At 42.4% G+C, this 14,835-nt stretch overlaps 1 protein-coding gene across 7 annotated transcripts in view; it reads right to left on the bottom strand.

Annotated features, from left to right (window-relative positions):
* The window catches only part of ELAVL2 (ELAV like RNA binding protein 2), a gene marked incomplete at both ends in the record, with an annotated part of 52,463 nt that overhangs the window by 18,753 nt on the left and 18,875 nt on the right, over positions 1 to 14,835 (bottom strand). For all 7 annotated transcript variants that reach the window (XM_084304606.1, XM_084304607.1, XM_084304604.1 and 4 more), the window contains one exon: positions 11,315 to 11,418. In XM_084304606.1, the coding sequence (XP_084160732.1) occupies positions 11,315 to 11,418 (104 nt within the window). The remainder of the gene's footprint in view (positions 1 to 11,314; positions 11,419 to 14,835) is intronic.

Genomic DNA, 14,835 nt, shown 5'->3' with positions numbered 1-14,835 from the left:
TCAGCTTAAGCAAAAGCTGCATTTGTGCTCTTGGAGAGGCAGTGTGAGAGAAAGGATGAAAAAACAAGCCAAAGCAAACCTCTGAACAATGGTTACCATGTTCTGCGAGGATGGCTCAAAGCATTTTACTTTAACTGCCCACAAAGGCTGACCTTGCAAAGGGTAAAATGGTTTTGCTTTTTAGATTCCTTCTGTAATCACTGATGAAGACAAAAGGTGTTTGCTTTAAATGTTAAGATCAGAAAGGACAGGTATGATACCTTGGGTATGACAGCCCTTAAACTCATTCTACTACAATTTTAGTTTTGTAATCCACATGCAATTCCAAATACATTTATTTTAGAGTGGATGGGGAACAGTGTTAAAATTCAGAGTTCAATACATGAACAAAGTCAGCTTCAACCTGACACCGCACCTTGTCTCCAATTGGCAGCCTCAGCTCCTGTGCTGTGCTGTTTTTACTTAACACCAGTCTTTATAGAGAGGACGAGGACCAGGAGTACTCCTTAGGATTTAACTGGTTAAGTACAACATACTTTTAAAGACCTAGTAAACTGCTTCTATGCCTACCACAAAGGAGCACCAGGAACAGGCTTTCAGAAGACTTGGTCTGAAGTGGCTACAGGAGATCCAAATTGCTTCTGTTCACCAAATGACACATGCAATAGCATATGTAAATTAGCAATTAAAAACTGAAATCCTGTTAAGGACAAAAACAGAATCGGAGGTTTTCTCAGAAGTGCTTAAGGTAATGCAGGTAAAATGCTGTACTACGAGAAGTTTATCATACTACTATACGAGAAGGTAATTAAATTCACTGATGTCTTTCAACAATAAGATGAGAATTATGCACTATAATCACAGAACCACAATTCTGCTGACAGCTTTGCCTTTAGAGGGACTGTAGTGCGGAAGATTTAAAACCTGTAGTCATAATTATATCAGTATCTTTAAAGAGAGGAATCACTTAAAACTTTGAATATAAGTACAAAGAAAAGACAACAATTAAGAGGAGACTTAGACTCCAAACTCTGCTCTTCACATTTGGAGAAAAGACATTTTCACACTTTTCCAACTTTCTGTTAGTCCTCAAAGACCTCCCTACATACTTTGCTTTGTTCTTCCTATGTTCTTTCTTGACTCAGGGGGTGGTGAGGAACTGGCACAGGCTGCCCAGAGAAGCTGTAGATGCCCCATCCCTGGAGGTGTTCAAGGCCAGGTTAGATGAGGCCCTGAACAACCCGATCTATTGGGTGGCATCCCAGCCCATGGCATGGGGGGGGTTGGAACTGGGTGATCCTTGAGGTCCCTTCCAACCCATGCCATTCTATGACTATGTTCTTGTGGAGGGCTGGATATTATCCTGGGTAGTCTTGTCATATGAAGTATGGAACAGCATGGCTTTTACAGAACGTAACTCACATTTCTACTGCTGTTACACAATGGTTGTGGGAGAGTTGGGAGGGAGTATTCTTCACAGACAGAATTGTCTAGGTTGGAAGAGACCTCTAGACCATCAAGTCCAACCTCTGACCTAACACTAGCAAGTCCTCCACTAAACCATATCGCTAAGTTCAACATCTAAATGTTTTTTAAAGACTTCCAGGGATGGTGACTCAACCACTTCCCTGGGCAGCCTGTTCCAATGCCTAACAACCCTCTCAGTAAAGAAGTTCTTCCTAATATCCAACCTAAAACACCCTGGCACAACTTTAGCCTGTTCCCCCTCGTCCTGTCACCAGGCACGTGGGTGATCAGAATCACTAACAAAATCTAAAAAAAGAGGTGGGACCCAAATTCTTCTGTTCCTGAAACTGAAGTGAATCTGTTCACAACTTTTGCTCTCGGAAGGAAAAATGTGAACTTCAAGTTCTCTGTATTTGTGTTCAGTGAACTGCTGAGGACAAACACTGGCCAGAACATCTGCATTATTCATTTCACAAACACCTTGCAGAAATGCAAACAACCACATGTCCATTGACATTGTTACTGCTTTTATGGAAGATCTGAATCTACAAAACCTTTCAGTAAAAGAAACTAACTGCATGGGTAAGATATCTAGAGTTGGTATTTAATGTCAAAAGTCACTAGCTTATTACTAGAGGTCAATCAATTTTTCACAAGGCTTCCAATTTCTGAAGTACATCTGTATTTTACAATAACGGCAGCACTCTTATGGAGAAATCAAGTATTTTGATTTTTTAAAAAGCACAGACAGATCTCCATATTTGGAAATTTTAACACATTGGACACATGCAGAAAAGTTGTATTCTACTTAAAGGACTTTCCATAGCACTGGGAAGGTAGAAGACAGATGTGGTATTGGTGTCCCAGTATTAACAAACAGTTTAATTTTAGTTGATTTTTCTTACTGCTTGGAGCTCAGCTCTTGAGCAATTTTCAGTCTTCCTTCAGCCCCATGGAGTACTTCCTGCCCCTTCTAACACATCCATTTTCATGCCAGACATCACACCACCAACACAGGCTCAGAAAGGAACCACTGCACGACCAGCTGCAAACCTGCTCAGCAGTCTTTGTGTGAGCTGCACTGGTCTGAGGGACCCTCTCACTGGCACAACAGCAGCAGACTCCTGCAAGAACTGATCGGGTGTGACAGAGCCCATCTGGGGACCAAACAGGAAACAAGCTATGCAATTGCAGGAGAGATGACAACATTTTGAAGTTCAATCTGACATGCTGAGCTATTTTGCTTGGAGTAGTTAGGTATTAATGAAGAACCGTGTGTCCTGAGCATGGTTTACAGGAAGAGACAGCAACACGCATTCACAAGTGAATGCTCCTCTCAACGTTACTCAGCAACATGAAAAATAAGCACCACACATAAGCAGGTTAAGTAACATCCAAAGTCTGAAGGGATTTGAATTTCAGTGAAGAACAAATTTTACCTGGGGGTGAAAAGGCATGTGTGGGGTGGGGAGGGGGGTTTAAGAAGGAAATGCTGTCAAAGCTTTAACTGTAACATAGCTAAACGGTTGTATAATTATCATTTATATAACTCCTGCAGAAACTTAAGGTAAAAAACCTTAACACCTTTACCTTTGTTCCAAGAAACATTGTTCTGCTGCTACAGATCTGCTAGAGCACTTCAATTTTACCTTGAGAATACAGTCCTGAGGTATTTAATTACCCTGTCAAGACCACTAAATGGTCTGGCACCATGCCCCTTCTCTGAATCTCTGCTGATTGATAGCATCAATAAAATTCACTAGCTTTAATTAAACCTTCAAACAGGATCCCCTTTTGCCACTCACTAGATCAATGTCCTTTAGTGCTGTAAGAACAAAATCAAGGAGGCAAAGAGGGTTTCTCTCACCTTCACAGCTCTTGCCCCCCTGTATTTTAATGGACTTTTTACTCAATTCATATATATTTCATCGTTCTCCAGGGAGATCAATGAAAAAATTAATATTGAAAATGACGCTACCAAAGTTTTCTTCTAAAAATATCAGTGTTAGAGAAGACAATCTTTTTCTGCTGCACCAATATAGAAATCGAACCAGTATGCTTCTTTATTCTGCATTTTATTATATCCTGTGAAGTGTTTTCAAGAATACTATCAGAGGTACAAGTTCACAAGGGTGGAGACCTTAAGCTGCTATGATTGAGGACAATTTCCTTAAAATTACTGTAAATCTAAGTAATGGTTCACGGCACCAAGTGAAATTGCACATCATAAAGCCAAGTTTTAAGGACATGCTGACTCAGAGGACATTATCAAAATTGTGGCATGACATGCTTCAAGTATCCCCTTGCTGAACTGCACTTTTTCAGGCATGTGTAAAGCAAATAGCTCAGTATTCACTCTTCTGTTAAATTCATAACTAGCTGTTTTTAATTACACAGCTTTCTACAGCAGGGCAGTTAACTAGGTGATAATGATGACAAAGTAGGACTTGTGCATGTAGCCAAATAATTTGTCAAACTTTCTTACAGCTTCCTGTTGGAATTATATTACATGTGAAGGCTGTTTTTTTTTTTTTTTTTTTTTAAACATATGCAAAGCTATGAAGGAGTGGGAGGAAAACCTACAGATTTAATATTTTAGATAAAATATTTCTTAAATCTGTATTCCCCTGACAGGTGATAATTACCCATGTAAACACTCTAATAGTCAAGAAAATAAAAAAAAAGAACTTGAAAGAGGAAGAAGCCCTACATTTTTAAGAAGCACTAGCTAGGTAGAAGACAGATAATCAATGCTATCTTATAAAGAAGGATAACAGCTAGGCCTGTAGCTAGGCCAAACCATTTTTCCCCTCTACACTGCAGATTTCCACACATGCCTATACACGTGTCACCAGCATTGAGAACTAAGACAGCTATCTGCCAGCTGCTGTACAGAGAGGCTCTGCTGCTTCAGGCCCTCTCATGCTGGAGAGCTGCAGGGCGGACACAGGGAAGTTCCTCGGCCCTACTTCACCTTGTGAGGGGGAAACAAACACGATGTTACTCTATTGCTGTGTCCCTTGGGAGCTCTGATCCACCAAAGACCACATCCATCACTCATACACCCCAGCATCCACAGACAACAGCGAGGCTGAGGTTTCCCTGTGTCCTCCTGGTAGCCCCAATTGACATTAAAACCTGCCTCTTATTCAGGATCTTACACAGCTCTGTACCAGTTCAAGGACAGGGTATTTGTTTGCCCTTTCCATTCCTTTTTAGACTTACTAGCACTGAAGGCATTTACAACACACCAAAAGGTATGGCCACACAGATAACCTCTCAATAAATTCATCTGAGTCTTTTTGATGGAGCTTTCCCAGGAACGAGGGCAGGAAAAGTCACTGATGATCTCCCCTCCTTCCAAGCAGAAACCAAATAACAAAATGTGCACTGAATTTTCTTATTCCTTTGCAAAAGGAATGATGACACTTGCATGCTGTTTGCTCCTCAGAGTTTTTCAGACTTGGGAAGAAGAGATCTTTTTGTGACAAAACAAATGAAAAAAACAAAAACCAAATCAATGAACAAGCGAATGGGTAAGCAGAAAGATCGCTCAAGGCACAGAAATCCATGTTCTCTGTTCTATTTAAGAGCCAATGAAAAAGTACTTTCCAGCAGCAGTTTCTTCTGAAAAAAAAAAAAAAAAAGCCATAGCAAGTCTTTCACCTCTCTGATACAGCTTGCTTTCACACTGAAGTTGCATAATTCAGTGAAGCCCAAAATTCACAAGCTACCTGCAATATAAATACACCAACTTAAAAGTATTTCATAAAGCTTTCCAAAGGACAGCCCTCCCTCTAAAAAGGTAGCACGTAATTGGTTTCAATGTTGCTACCCACACAGAAAAAACGTAAGCCAGCAATCTGCAAATTTGTGGTTTCAGTACATTTTACTTCAAAAGAACAGTAGGTGGCAGCCCTTTTAGGGATGGAGGAATGTAACCAGTGACTGTGGAAAAAAAGCAGCGGGTCAGATGTAAATGTCATGCACCCAATACAGAACACCACAGACTGGGATCAGGACAGTTCCCTCTGAGCAGGAACGCTCCCACTTCAGCCTCTACATGGAGGTATCAGCTACAGACAAATAGGAACACTGTGGTTCCTGAACCATTATGAAGGCTGGTCCTGGTCTTGAGAGCTCAGAAATAACACCTCAAGTCTTGAAACACATTAGGAATCCTTCTAGCCTCTTCTTCTCCTGCAGTGTGGAAGGAGGTAAAGACAGCCTCTTTAAACAGTACATAGGGAGAATCCAGTCATGAAAAGTTGGCCTGAAATATGGCTCACCCCCAAGAAGGGATAAGGGAATAAATAAAGCAGCCTTTCCCCGGGTGATGTACACTAACATTGAAAGATGCTGCTGAAATTGACCAGAACTAAACATGGGTAGCTAGAGTCATTATTTGCCATGTAACATGAGAAAAAGCCACATTCAGAGATACTTTCTTCTAAATAAAGAGATTACAACTATTTTGTTTGCTTTACCTTAGCACTTGAAGAAGGCAAGAAAGGAAAAGCAGTGTCATCCCAAACCTCCATCTATTTTCACTTTTTTCCCCCCAGACTTTTTTTTTTTTTTAAACAATACATTTCTATTTGCAGAAATTCGGTGATGTTTACATTAATCACTCAGGGGCATTGGGTGCAAGCTGGAACATTGGAGGTTCTGCTTAAATGTAAGACAACTTTTTCATGGTGAAACTGGAACAGGCTGCCCAGGGGTGTTGTCTCCTTCTCTGGAGACATTCAAAACCCGTCTGGATGCATTCCTGTGTGACCTGATCTAGGTGTTCCTGCTCCAGCCAGGGGACTGGACTAGATCTTTCAAGGTCCCTTTCAATCCCTAACCTGTTATTCTGTAAACTGAAAGATGACCAAGAAGTCATATGCTGGAAACATAAATTCAAGTCACCAGAACCCCCTGTAAGGAATCTATTTGATTTGGGAAGCCTGGATTGATTCTCTGTATACACCATCCTTTTCCTTTGAATATTTACATAGTCCACAGAACTTGTCATCCTGAGCAGATGCATTTCTTATTTTTGCAGTCTAAGATATATCTAAGACACAACATACCTGTAACATTACTGGAGAACTAATCCATGTCCCTTTCTCTCAGAAGACTGCTTTATAAGCTGCACAAGCTTTGGGCATACTAAATGGCTTTCTTCCATATTCCCTCACCAAGTAGAACATGGGAGAGGCTGCCTTCAGGCAAGCCTACTAAAAGCAAGTAGGTAACTTTCTGCAAAGCATCTATCCAAGTCTTTCCACGACTCAATGTTTATTAACTACAGCATATATAAGTTACAAATAGCATCATGCATTTAATAAACCTCATGAATCCAGAACAGTTCGGGCAATCTACCTGAATTCATGCTATCTTATATTTGTCTGCTATTTTTTAAGTTGCTCAGCATTGCTTTTTAACTCCAAAGCCTTTACAAGGTGAGCTTTATCTTACAGCTCAAATATGACCCTAGTTAGAGGGCAGTCACTGTCCAAGTGATCAGCTAGCAAACCCTGCTGTTTAATGAGAAAGAATAGGCTGACTGGCCCCAGTGCTGCCTCCAGGCACGAACACCTGTGAAACACATTCAAAGGCCCCCATTCCCTGACAATTTTATTTCATCTCCTTTCCTAAGATTTCAGAGTCCAAACAATTACAGAATCACAGAATCACAGAATTTTCTAGGTTGGAAGAGACCTCAAGGTCATCGAGTCCAACCTCCAACCTAACGCTAACAGCCCTCCACTAAACCATATCCCTAAGCTCTACATCTAAACGTCTTTTGAAGACTTCCAGGGATGGTGACTCCACCACTTCCCTGGGCAGCCTGTTCCAGTGCCTCACAACCCTTTCAGTGAAGAAGTTCTTCCTAACATCTAACCTAAAACTCCCCTGGCTCAACTTAAGCCCATTCCCCCTTGTCCTGTCACCAGGCACGTGGGAGAACAGGCCAACCCCCACCTCGCTACAGCCTCCTTTAAGGTACCTATAGAGAGCAATAAGGTCGCCCCTGAGCCTCCTCTTCTCCAGGCTGAACGAGCCCAGCTCCCTCAGCCGCTCCTCGTAGGACTTGTTCTCCAGGCCCCTCACCAGCTTCGTTGCCCTTCTCTGCACCCGCTCAAGCACCTCGATGTTCTTCTTGTAGCGAGGGGCCCAAAACTGAACACAGTACTCGAGGTGCGGCCTCACCAGAGCTGAGTACAGGGGGACGATCACCCCCCTAGCCCTGCTGGTCACACTGTTCCTGATACAAGCCAGGATGCCATTGGCCTTCTTGGCCACCTGAGCACACTGCTGGCTCATATTCAGCCCACTATCCACCATCACTCCCAGGTCCTTCTCTGCCTGGCAGCTCTCCAACCATTCCTCTCCCAGCCTGTAGCTCTGCTTGGGGTTATTGCGCCCCAGGTGCAGGACCCGGCACTTGGCCTTGTTGAACTTCATGCAGTTGACCTCAGTCCATCGGTGCAGCCTATCCAGATCCTCCTGCAGAGCTTTCCTACCCTCAAGCAGATCGACACACGCACCTAACTTGGTGTCATCTGCAAACTTACTGAGGGTGCACTCGATGCCCTCGTCCAGATCATCGATGAAGATATTAAAGAGGACCGGCCCCAGCACCGAGCCCTGGGGGACGCCACTAGTGACTGGCCTCCAACTGGACTTGGCTCCATTCACCACGATTCTTTGGGCCCGGCTATCCAGCCAGTTTCTAACCCAATGAAGTGTGCGCCAGTCCAAGCCAAGAGCAGCCAGTTTCTTGAGGAGAATGCTGTGGGAGACGGTGTCAAAAGCCTTGCTGAAGTCAAGGTAGACCACATCCACAGCCTTTCCCTCATCCACCCAGCGCGTCACTCTGTCATAGAAGGAGATCAGGTTCGTCAGGCATGACCTGCCTTTCATAAAGCCATGCTGACTGGGCCTGATCGCCTGCTTCCCCTGCAAGTGCTGCATGATGACTCTCAGGAGGATCTGCTCCATGAGCTTTCCTGGCACTGAGGTCAAACTGACAGGCCTGTAGTTTCCCGGGTCTGCCCTCCGGCCCTTCTTGTAGATGGGCGTCATGTTTGCTAGCCGCCAGTCGATTGGGACCTCCCCTGATAGCCAGGACTGTTGATAAATGATGGATAGTGGCTTGGCCAGCTCCTCTGCCAGTACCCTCAGTACCCTTGGGTGGATCCCATCCGGCCCCATCGACTTGTGCACATCTAAGTGCCGTAGCAGGTCACCAACCAGTTCTTCATGGATAATGAGGGCCACATCCTGCTCCCCATCCCCTTCCACCAGCTCAGGGTACTGAGTATCCAGAGAACATCCGGTATTGCCGCTAAAGACTGAGGCAAAGAAGGCATTAAGCACCTCCGCCTTTTCCTCATCTCTTGTAACTAAGTTTCCCCCTGCATCCAGTAAAGGATGGAGATTCTCCTTAGTCCTCCTTTTTGTGTTGATGTATTTATAGAAACGTTTTTTGTTATCTTTAACAGCAGTAGCCAGATTGAGCTCCAGATGAGCTTTGGCCTTCCTAATTTTGTCCCTGCACAGCCTCGCTACTTCTTTAAAGTCCTCCTTAGTGGCCTGCCCACTTTTCCAAAGCTTATAAACCCTCTTTTTCCTCCTAAGATCAAGCCACAATTCTCTGTTGAGCCAGGCCGGTCTTCTTCCCTGCCAGCTCGTCTTTGGGCACGTGGGGACAGACCGTTCCTGCGCCATTAAGATTTCCTTCCTGAAGAGCGCCCAGCCTTCCTGGACCCCTCTGCCCTTCAGAACCACCTCCCAAGGGACTCCACCAACTAGTGTCCTGAGCAGCTCAAAGTCAGCCCTCCGAAAGTCCAATACAGCGGTTTTACTGGTCCCCTTCCTGGCCTCGCCAAGAATAGTGAACTCCACCATTGCGTGGTCACTCTGCCCAAGACAGCTCCCGACGATCACGTCCTCCACCAGTCCTTCTCTGTTTGTGAAGAGAAGGTCTAGCGGGGCACCACCCCTGGTAGGTTCACTAACCAGCTGCGTCAGGAAGCTATCTTCCACGCTCTCCAGAAACCTCCTAGACTGCTTTCTCAGGGCTGTGTTGTGCTTCCAGGATATGTCAGGGAAGTTGAAGTCCCCCACGAGTACAAGAGCTGATGATTTTGCAACCTCTGTCAGCTGCCTGTAGAATTCCTCATCCGTCTCCTCATCCTGGTTCGGCGGTCTATAGCAGACCCCGACCAGGACACTAGCCTTGTTGTCCCTGCCGATCCTAACCCAAAGGGACTCGACCTTGTCATTCCCAACCTCGAGTTCTACAACCTCGAAAGACTCTCTAATATAGAGAGCCACACCACCACCCCTTCTATGCTGCCTGTCCCTTCTATAGAGCTTATAGCCAGGCATTGCAGCACTCCAGTCATGAGACTGGTCCCACCACGTCTCCGTGATGGCAACCAAGTCATAGCCTGCCTGCCGCACGATGGCTTCCAGCTCCTCCTGTTTGTTACCCATGCTGCGTGCATTGGTGTTGATGCACTTCAGCTGGGCCATTGCCTTGTCCTCCGGCCTTGCCATTGTTCCCCCTGGCACAGCCCCAACAATCCTAGCCTCAGCCCCACCCCCCTTCCTACCTAGTTTAAAGCCCTCTCAATGAGCCCTGCCAGTTCCTGGCCCAGGATCCTTTTTCCCCTAAAAGATAGGGACCCGTCTGCGGCCATCAGGCCAGGTGCTGAGTAAAGTGCCCCATGATCAAAAAACGCAAGATTTCTGCGTTGGCACCAGTCCCGGAGCCACGTGTTTAACAGGTGAGCTTTCCGTGTCCTCTCTGAACCCCTCCCTGCCACCGTAGGGATGGACGAAAACACCACCTGCACTCCCGCTCCATCCACTAACCGACCCAGTCCCCTAAAGTCCCTTTTGATAGCCTTGAGGCTTCTCTCTTCAATGTTATCACTGCCCGCCTGGACTATCAAAAGGGGGTAATAGTCAGAGGGGCGTACCAGGTTAGGAAGCTAAAATTGCTCAAATCGATATCCTCACTCTTCTGATAATGGAGTAATTGCTTAATGCTACATTTCCAAGGTATTAATGTGAAACTGTAGGACACATGAATAACATGTGCTAATTACAGTCATTTCGCCATCACCACAACCCCACCTTTGGAGACATTTAAAGCCATTTTATAAGAAAGAATAAAACGTGATTAAATGTGGTTGGAGTGAAGAAAAAAAACAGTTGGTAAGAAGTCTCAAGATTCCTTTCTCTAGAAATTGAGGGAATTGAATTTAGTTAACAAGAGGTGCAGTTGTTACAACATAAACTGAAAAAGCAGGAAACCTTAACATTGGAGAAAAACAAGGCATATAAATACGGAACAACCTTGAAATCCAGTAATTCACAGACCTTTATAAACAAACCAGTTATCTCAGCATTTCATTTTAAGGATGTGAGAGAATACTCCTTTAGGCTGCAACTGTCTTGTTTAATAAGCAAATTATACTGTCTTCTTTACAAAAAAAAAAATAAAGTAGGAAGCACACAGTGCAATCTTCAGACTATATGCAATACTGCATTTATTACTTAAGCATGCAAAGCATATGATCTGATGTCACCTAATTGAGATATCACCTAATTTAAGCTCAAATATAAAATATTAACAATTATCATACATACCAATTTTGTATATTCAATTATAATCTCTAGGTGGACTAGAGAACTAATCATCTGCTCCATGGTGAAGTCCTAGGCAATTTTATTAACATTAGCAGAATGCTTACATTGTACTTGGAAAGGGAAAATGCATCATGCATCTTAACAAGAAGTCAAAACACTTCTGTTTCTTTAAACCATAAAGAACACTACATACTTTTATTGTTTTAGTTTGAAGTCTCAATCCATTCAGAGTGTTGATAGCTTTTTCGGCATCCTTGGGATCAACGTAGTTCACAAAACCATAACCCAAGCTCTGTCCTGATAAAACAGAGGAAGAAGAATGAATGTTAGTACTGCTATGCTACACAACAGATAACTAAAGGTGTTAAGAACTTCTATGGGCACATTGAGCAAAAAATTGCTTATATTGAAGAACAATTATCTGCCTCAATGAAGTTTCAAAGGCTTACATCTTATTTTTCCAATAAGCCTGGGGGCTTTAGCTTCCTCTGCTCCCATTGGCTGCCCTAAGTTCAACGCAGAAAAGGCTACAGTCATTTTAATGAAGGACTTAAATAGCTATGTGAAATACGTTCAGGATTTTGTTATGAACCATTAGAGATAAGAGGAAGCGCAGGACCTTCCAAGTTAAAATATCAGAAATCCACCATTAAAATATCAGAAATCCCCTATTCACTCCTCAAATTTTTAGTTGAATATGGAAAATATAGCAAAAGTCTGTAATGGTATATGAAAATAAGTGCATTTCAAACATACTTAGAATCAGAATTTGAGACAAGAGATCTTTGGAGCAGAACATTTCTACAGATGTTACACACTAAGTGGAGCCTCACAGTAACAAGGGGTTTAAAAGGTAATTTTGTTCTATATTCAAGCCAACTGCCACAAGTAACTGGATATCAGTCAAATACAATTAGAATAAAAATGCAACATTATCAGGTTCTTTACATATCTGAATTTTTACATATCTGAATTACATAATTCAAATCACATATGACTATAAAGCATTGTAAATAGCTCTTAATCATAACCACAGCCCATTTCTAACACTATTGTGTATGAGCACTTAAACCCTTGAGACTTTAGCTGGAGACATCTCAAACTTCAAAGCCTAGAACATACCTGCCTTCAGCAGCATACTACATTGAGAAGTTTTTTAATGCACAAGAACAGAAACAGGTACCAAAATTTAACGCAGTGAGAGGATACTACTGAATAGATGGATCCTTCATTAGCACAGACCTTTTAAAAGGTTTAAAATCCTATAATTCTTGACTATTATTTTTTAACAAAACGAAAAATTAGGTCCAAAAAACAGAGTCAAAAGACAAAGCAATGGGAAGCATCCAACATAGCCCAATCACAAGAAGTTAGTTTAAGAGATTATTTGGAGGCACAGTTTGTAGAGAGGATAAACACTATTACATAATGCACAAGTGGCAAATTAATTAATTGCCAGGAAAGATCAAGAAGCATCCATGCTGTATCTAATTCTCATGTACTTAAATAGCACATATTAAATATGCAAAGCAAAAAAGATGCAACGTTTGCAACTATTTAGGACAGACAAAGCCCCACCACTGCTGGCATTTTGTACGAGTTAGCCTACCACAGCACTGAAAGTTCAGAAGACAACCCCCTCTCCCAGGCTACACTCATTCTTCACTGTGCATTACTCTGGGGAGGCAATAAACAAAAAATAAACTGTCTAGAAGCAGCTTTAAACAAGTTAACATATACAACGTTATTAACAGCAAAACATCAATAAAAAAACATCAAAAACAAGGCAAAGCCTGGAGTAGCCTGCTCTAGACATCCCTACTCTGAGCAGGGGGTTGTACTTCATGATCTGCAGATTCCAGCCTTCAATCTCAGTTTTGTAACAATATAGAAACATGCAGAAGCATTTCTGTGTTCATTTATGGCTTACCTAGATATAGCTAAGTTCTCTATCCTAGAAGTGATTTTTCCCTTATTAGTTTGATTACAGCAGAGCAATTTCTATACCTGTCACCTCCATCACTCCCACTGTCTGCAGAAACTCTTCCCTGCAGTGTCTCAAAAAAGAGCAACTTAAACAAATGTCTTTTTTGTGCACAGCTTTTATTTTTGTCTTATTTCCTAAGGCAGAATTCTGATGTTTGGTGTTATTAGTTTTGCTCTAGGAAAAAAAACTTATTTAAACCACAACCTTAGAAAAACAAAATCTAAGACAAAGCTATTTCATGTAAGATGTTCCCAACAAGCTACTATTTCCAGAGTATAGAAAAAGATGTGCAGATACTTTTACTCTTCTTTTTGTGATTTTATTTTTCACACAAAAACAACCAGCCCACTGCAGGCAAACAGTATCCAACCATTACAAAGAATACTATTCATTCCCAGTTCTTCCAGACAACGACTTAGTTAAGCTTTGTTAACATTAGTAGATTCATCAAGTTATACAAAAATCTAGCAATTTCCTCAAGAGAAGCTTGAACTAATTTCTGTAGGCTTATTCTGTTACTTTACAATTAAAAAATGCTTTCACTGTAATGGCGATCAAACACTGGAGCATGGTCAAACACCAGATCTCCAGAGCTCCCTTCTACCCTTTATGATTCTGTGCCATCCTTTGTGATTCTTTATCCCAAAATAAAACTGAAATAAGTTATCATAAAAATTCAAAGGTATTTAAGTCCGACATTCCAAAGCCCTTCTTATAACTCTGAAGATGGTTAAGAGGTAAGATTTTCTAAATAGCGACAAGTGAAATTTTGTCTGACGATCAGTGGTTTAGTTGCATGATATCAACCATTAAAAGTAAAAAAAAAATAAAAATAAATCACTTTGTTCACAGATGCCCATGAGAAGATGAAACTTGGCTCTCAACAAGCAATACAAATAGTTGGAAATTGAATCTGATTTACTCCGATCGGATAGACGCTTGAAGGGCTTTGAAGGGCTGCTCTTAGCTCTTTAGTCCAGGGAAGATGATTAAGAGGTTTGCCAGTTCACATACAGATGGCTGAGTTCTAGAAAATCCAGACAAACATTCCTGACAAAGCACTAGAAGCATCTAACTCAAACAACCCATCAGGTATCCCAATTATTGCAAAGTGTCCCTGACAGCTAGTGGTATCCCCCACCTTTCCAACCCCCAAACACACACACACTTTTGGGGGAAACAAAGTGAGTTAAGAGGACTTAAAAACCAAGTTCTCCTCAAGTTTTTCAACGCCACACAAGACTTCAGTACTAACCTGTGCTAACACCAATGTGCACCTAAAACACCCAGGGGAAGTCCCACCTGACTAGGTTCAGATGGGGGAAGAGCGAAAAGCAGCCTATTTGTTGCACACACATTTCACTCATTGCTTGAAATTGAAGGTAGCTGGACAGGTTCTGGACAGGTTCTCATTCAGTGCAGAGGAGTCTTCTCCTCAGTATGTACACCCCTTGCTTTCTAAACTAACTGCACAGAAACTAGATGCACTTAAACCAAATCATCCACTATACAGAAGACAAACATCATTATTTAACAATCATAATCACTAATTTGTGTTGCCTGAAGCTAAAGATTAAGCCAAACACTGACAGAAAATTGCTCTGGACTTTTTCACCTGTGACTCTTTCGTAACAGCTAATTCCACACACACCAAGGTAGAAATCATCTGCAAATCACACTTGTTTTCAAGTCCAGTAACACACTTAAGCACACTTGCCTCCATGCTT

This window comes from Netta rufina, assembly GCF_964035555.1.
Source record: "Netta rufina genome assembly, chromosome: Z".
NCBI lineage: Eukaryota > Metazoa > Chordata > Aves > Anseriformes > Anatidae > Netta > Netta rufina.
This window is presented reverse-complemented; position numbering and strand designations above follow the sequence as displayed.